The 5,949-nt window shown below is 67.2% G+C and overlaps 1 protein-coding gene across 1 annotated transcript; it reads left to right on the top strand.

Annotated features, from left to right (window-relative positions):
- Positions 1-204: 204 nt before the first annotated feature.
- LOC127056749 (G-protein coupled receptor 143-like) lies at positions 205-4,741 on the top strand. The gene is made up of 9 exons (XM_050965001.1): positions 205-473; positions 560-669; positions 1,588-1,682; positions 2,026-2,118; positions 2,181-2,302; positions 2,415-2,523; positions 3,118-3,226; positions 3,576-3,783; positions 4,300-4,741. Exons 1-9 carry the CDS (start codon positions 218-220, stop codon positions 4,383-4,385), a joined length of 1,188 nt encoding a protein of 395 aa, XP_050820958.1. The 5' UTR covers positions 205-217; the 3' UTR covers positions 4,386-4,741.
- The last annotated feature ends 1,208 nt before the right edge of the window (positions 4,742-5,949 follow it).

Genomic DNA, 5,949 nt, shown 5'->3' with positions numbered 1-5,949 from the left:
ACCAGGGCAGCCCCCCAGGCTTAGCCCCCATACCCCTTTAAACTCTGCAGCCCCACCTCTCTTCCCCCAGGTTCTCTCAGGCACAGGCCAGGCTGCTCATTAACAACCCTGCAGCCACCTGCTGCCTGGCTATTTCTCTGCCCTGGTGGCCAGCTGGGCCCAGGTTCCCTGGGACCCTTTTGCAGGGCGTACAGCCTGGCTTAGCCCCTCTCCCACTATGGCCTCTCTGCAGCTCCAGCAGTTCTGCTGCCAAAGTCTTGCTACCCGCCTGGTGTGGCACTTCCACCCGCAGGTGTGGAATGGGCTGTGCCTGGGCAGTGCTGTACTAGGCCTGCTCGGGCTGCTCCTGCAGGTTCTAGCCAGGCACCGCCGGGGCTGCGGCAAGATGGCTGGCAGAGGCTCAGAGAGCAGGCTCCATGCTGCCAGGGGGATAGTAGCTGCCATTACTGCCAGCAGCTGTCTGGGCACTGCAGGTGAGAGCAGGTGACTTCCCAGCTGCATAGAGCCCTGCTGCTGGGCTTGCTCTCACAGGGCTGCCCTGCATTCCTCTTTCCACCAGGGATCCTGAGCCGCTCCGTGCTGTGGCTAGCAGGCCCCCCTGGCTCTGCCAGCGAGCCTCCAGTGAATGGGACAGCAGGCTTTGCTGGGCCACTCTGCACTCTGGCTGTGGTATGTAGCATAAGCCCTGGGTGCTGTGTCTGGGGGGCAGTGTGTCCGGGGAGCAGTATCTGCTGGGGGGCTGTGTGCTGTGTCAGGGGAGCTGTGTCTAGGGAGCAGTGTGTGGGGAGTAGTTTCTGCTGGGGGGCTGTGTTGGGGGGCTGGGGAGCTGTGTCTAGGGAGCAGCGTGTGGGGAGTAGTTTCTGCTGGGGGGCTATGTTGGGGGGCTGTGTGCTGTGTCAGGGGGCTGGGGAGCTGTGTCTAGGGAGCAGTGTGTGGGGAGTAGTTTCTGCTGGGGGGCTGTGTTGGGGGGCTGGGGAGCTGTGTCTAGGGAGCAGCGTGTGGGGAGTAGTTTCTGCTGGGGGGCTATGTTGGGGGGCTGTGTGCTGTGTCAGGGGGCTGGGGAGCTGTGTCTAGGGAGCAGTGTGTGGGGAGTAGTTTCTGCTGGGGGGCTGTGTTGGGGGGCTGGGGAGCTGTGTCTAGGGAGCAGCGTGTGGGGAGTAGTTTCTGCTGGGGAAGGTGCTGTGTCTGGGAAGGCTGGGGGAGGTGCTGTGGCTGGGGGGCGGTATCTTGGGGGGCTGGGTTGTGAGCTAGGGGAGGCACTGGGGTTGGGGCAGTATCTGGGAGGGCTGGGGGAGGTGCTGTGTCTGGGGGGGCTGAGTGGTAGTCTGAGGGAGGTACTGGAGCTGAGGGGGCTGGGGGCAGTATCTGGGGGCTGGGAGAGCCATGTCTGGGGGAGGGGCTGGGGCTGGGTACTTGGAGAGCACTGGAGGGGGCCTTGGCAAAGGGGAGCGGGGCTGGAATAGTGGGTGGATGGCAGAGCTGTGTGGGGCACAGGGAGGGCTCTGGCTCCCTTGCAGGTGGGGGGCCTGCTGGCTTGGGGGTAGCGGGGCAGGGCAGAGCCCTTTCACATCTCCTATCGCCCCTCAGATGTGGGTGCAGTACTTCTACACGGCTCACTTCTGGGCCTTGTTCTGCTACGCGCTGGAGGCTGGTCAGCTGCTGCGGAGCCCTGCAGGCCGCAGGTGAGCCACATGCCTTCCCTTGCACTCCCCAGCCCTTTGGGGGGGACACAGCCCCCTCTCCCCCACACCCCAGCCTTTTATTCCCTCCCCATTCTCTGAGGACGCGGCCCTTCCACAGCTCTGCTTGGGAGCCAAGCAGGTGCCCCGGTGGCTCCATTTCCCACCCCACTCAGTCCCACGTCCAACAGCGCTTCGTGCTCAGGCCACCCTCCTTCAGCCTGGGCCTGTGTGAGCAGCGGCCAGGCCTGGCTGCAGGGCCCTGGCCCTGGCGATGGCTGGCACTGGCTCCAGGAACTGTGCTGTTGGGGGGCCTGGCCAACCATTCTCCTCTTGCTTTGCTCAGGTCCCTGACTCCCTACTACCTGTTGTGCTGGGGCCTGTCCAGCACCCAGTGCCTGTGGGGCATCCAGCAGCTCCTGTCCCCTGCCAGTGCCAGGTAAGCTGAAGCCCCTACCCTGCCCCTGCCCAGTCACAGGCTCATGCCCCCTTCTCCCCCAGGTGTGACTCGCAGCACCCACTGGTACAGGCCCTGGCTGTGGCTCACTACACTGCTGCCTACGTGCCGCTCTCGCTGGTCCTGCTGCTGAACCCGCTGCTTCTCTCCAGGGCCCTCTGCGCAGGTGAGCCAGCCCCATGCCCTGCCCCGGGGCCCTCCTGGGAACACTGGCAGCGGAGCAGGGAGAGTGGCTTGGGCTCGGGCCGAGCAGGGGGCTAACGGCATCTCTCCTGCAGCCGCAGCCCTGCTGAGGGGCCAGACGGGCAGGTACACAGCCAGCGAGCGGCTCCAGGAGCAGCAGCTTCGGAGGAGATTCACCAGCATCACTGTTACCTTCACTGCCTGGTAATGCCCCCCCTCCTCCCCGCCAGCCAGCGCTCTGCCCCTCTGCCTGGTAATGCCCCACTTCCCCTCCCCACCTCCCAGCCAGCGCTCTGCCTCCCTCCCCTGCCAGCGCTCTGCCCCACTGCCTGGTAATGCCCCACTTCTTCCCCCCCCCGTCAGTGCTCTGCCCCCCTTCCCCGCCAGCACTCTGCCCCAGTGCCTGGTAATGCTCCACTTCCCCCCACCCCCCAGCCAGCGCTCTGCCCCAGTGCCTGGTAATGCTCCACTTCCCTCCCCCAGCTAGTGCTCTGACCCCCCCAGCCAGCGCTCTGCCCCAGTGCCTGGTAATGCCCCACTTCCCCCCCCACCCAGCCAGCGCTCTGCCCCCCCTCGCCCACTAGCGCTCTGCCCCAGTGCCTGGTAATGCTCCACTTCCCCCTCACCCACCAGCGCTCTGCCCCAGTGCCTGGTAATGCCCCCCCGCTCTGCCCGGCTGCCTACAATGCCCCTGCTGGAGGCTGGGGGGGGGGCCCTGCCCGTTCAGTGGGGGGGGGCTGCTGTAGCCCTCACTCCACCCCCTATCAGTCAGCGTGGCCCCATCTCTGCTCCCCACAGCTGGCTAGGGAATGTGGTGAATGATGGGCTGCTCCTGCTGGAGCCTGCATGGTGCACGGAGACTCTGCGACTGCTGCACGTGGCCATTCGGACCTCCTGGATCATTGTGGTGGGAGAGGGCACGGGGGGCAGTGAGGCTAGGCTGCCCTGGGGTCATGTATGGGGGTGCTGGGGGTGCCTGGGAAGGGGGAGGGTAGCAGGGGAGGGGTGCCCTGGGAAGGGGATAGTGGAGGAGGAGTGTCCTGGGGGAGTGTCCTGGGAAGGGAGGGTGTGCAGTAGGAATGGGGATCCTGTATGGTGAGACCAGTAGGGCAAGAGGCTGCAAGGCCATGCTCAGCTGATTGGGGGGGGGGGGGGGGCACCACACGTTGGGGGTTGGGGGCTTGCTGTTGATGTCAGCACAGTTGCACAGGGGCCCCGCCTGTGCCTGCCCCTCCCTGACCCCCTCCTTCCTCCAGGCCATCCTGAACCCCATGTCAGGACTCCTGCTGTCCCTGGCGCTGGTGGGCTGGCAGCAGGCAGGGCAGCCGGCGGGCAGAGCTTTCCGCAGGGATGAGCAGAGCAGCAGTAAGGACTCTCCTGAGCCTGTCCTGGGCTGTGTGGCTGCGCCTGGCCAGCTGCGGGCCCCCAACCTGCTCGACCTCTTGACCTCCAGGGGCTCCCTGGGTGAGTAGGGGCAGAATGGCCCTTACACTGCGGGCCAAGGCCGGGGCAGCAGCCAGCACCAATGGCTCTGCCTGAAGGCCCCTGGTCAGGGCTAAGGGAGCTGTGTGGCTCGCCCTGCCCTCTGGCGGCACCCCCAGCTGGGGTGCAGGCGGGAGCCAGGTGCACCTGAAATGCTGAGTCTGCCCCTGTAAGGACTCTGGTCAGCAGCCTGCCCCTCACAGGCAGAGGCTGCAAGTCAGGGGGCCTCTCTCCTCTTCCCCCCACCCCGTTTCTGGTGCCATCTGCATCTTGTACCTCCTCCCCCAAAGGAGCCAGCCTGGTGGAGGGGGGGCAGGGAGAGCAGAGCGTCCCTGGGCGGCAGTGGGGTTCAGCCCTGTGCTGGGGGACAAGGGGCTGCTGCTCCCCAGCCTAGGGTGGTAGCTGGTTACAGGATGCTGTGGGGCTGGCAGGCCCAGCATGTCTCCCTCCCTTGGCAGGACCTGCCCCCAGCCTCACTGTCTCCCCCTCCCCCTGCAGCGTTAATCTCAGCGTGGCAGAGACAGGCGCTCTGCACCCAGCCATGCTGCGAGGGACGGCTGGAGGCAGCGGCAGGGCGAAGCTGAGGGCGCCTACCCCACGGGATGGCTCTGGAGGGACGGACTGACAGCTGCTACAACGGGAATAAAGGCTGCTCGGCTGAAGCCCACTGGCTGCACCTCCCCCAGCTTGGGCCAGGCTGGGCCGGGGGAGGGGGCCGCAGCATCTGCCTGGGCTGCCGCTGGATTCGCCTGCTTCCCAGGCTGGCAGGGGGAGCAGATTGTGGCTTTGGGCTCGAGCCAGCCAGGGCCTGGCAGGAAGAGCCCTTTGTCCTCTGAGCTTGCAGCCCAAACTGTGCCCCTGCCTCCGGCTCATACTAGCAGCTTCCTGGGCTGAGGGGGGAGCTCTGCCTGCATCTGTAAATACAGCAGGAAAAAGCTCATTCCCCTCCCCCCCAGCTATTCCAGCCTCTGTCCCCCTCCACCCGGGCTAGGCTGGCTCTGCCACCCCCCCCCCCCCCCGCCTTGAATTCAGGCAAGAGCGTGAGGGGAGATGGTAGCTGGAGGGCACAGACGGGGGTGGCGGGAGGATGCAGCGCACTAGCCCCAGGCTGCACGTAGCTGACTCAGCCAGTTTTATCATACCAGCCACCACCCCCAGGCCCTGCCCAGCCCAGCAAGTCGCTGCTGATGCAACCTCCCCGCCACCCTGCTCCCACTACCAGTCACAACCAGCACCCCTGCTGGAGCAGCCGGGGGCTCCCCTCGTAACCAGGGCCTTGCCCCCCCCCCACAGTGCCCCCTGCTGGGAGACACTGGCCTGGAGCAGCCAGGGGCTCCCCCGTAACCAGGGCCCTGCCCTGCCCCCCATAGTGCTCCCTGCTGGGAGACACTGGCCTGGAGCAGCCAGGGGCTCCTCTCGTAACCAGGGCCCTGCCCTGCCCCCCACAGTGCCCCCTGCTGGGAGACACCGGCCTGGAGCAGCTGGGGGCTCCTCTCGTAACCAGGGCCCTGCCCTGCCCCCCCCCCAGTGCCCCCTGCTGGGAGACACTGGCCTGGAGCAGCCGGGGGCTCCCCCCGTAACCAGGGCCCTGCCCTGCCCCCCATAGTGCCGCCTGCTGGGAGACACTGGCCTGGAGCAGCCGGGGGCTCCCCTCGTAACCAGGGCCCTGCCCTGCCCCCCATAGTGCCCCCTGCTGGGAGACACTGGCCTGGAGCAGCCGGAGGCTCCTCTCGTAACCAGGCCCTGCCCTGCCCCCCCCCTCCAGTGTCCCTGCTGGGAGACACCGGCCTGGAGCAGCCGGGGGCTCCCCCCGTAACCAGGGCCCTGTCCCCCCCATAGTGCCCCCTGCTGGGAGACACCGGCCTGGAGCAGCCGGGGGCTCCTCTTGTAACCAGGGCCCTGCCCCTGCCCCAGCGCCTCCTGCTGGGAGATGCCGGGCTGGAGCCGCTGGGGGCTCCTCACACAGCCAGCGCCCTACCCTGCCCCTGCCCCAGCACCCCCTGCTGGGAGACACTGGGCTGGAGCAGCTGGGGCTCCCCCTGTAACCAGGGCCCTGCCCCTGCCCCAGCGCCCCCTGCTGGCAGAAGCTGGGCTGGAGCAGCCAGGGACTCCCCCCACAGCCAGCGCCCTGCCCCGTGCCCCCCCCCC

Source organism: Gopherus flavomarginatus, chromosome 8, assembly GCF_025201925.1.
Source record: "Gopherus flavomarginatus isolate rGopFla2 chromosome 8, rGopFla2.mat.asm, whole genome shotgun sequence".
Lineage (NCBI taxonomy): Eukaryota > Metazoa > Chordata > Testudines > Testudinidae > Gopherus > Gopherus flavomarginatus.
The sequence above is the reverse complement of the archived record's forward strand: the minus strand, read 5'-3'. Positions and strand labels throughout refer to the sequence as shown.

Excerpts from the sequence above, each read along its gene's own strand:
- LOC127056749 (XM_050965001.1), top strand. The coding sequence starts at position 218 with ATGGCCTCTCTGCAGCTCCAGCAGTTCTGCTGCCAAAGTCTTGCTACC. Across the intron at positions 474-559 it reads CAGCTGTCTGGGCACTGCAG|GGATCCTGAGCCGCTCCGTG; the intron begins GTGAGAGCAGGT and ends TCTTTCCACCAG. Across the intron at positions 3,784-4,299 it reads GACCTCCAGGGGCTCCCTGG|CGTTAATCTCAGCGTGGCAG; the intron begins GTGAGTAGGGGC and ends CTCCCCCTGCAG.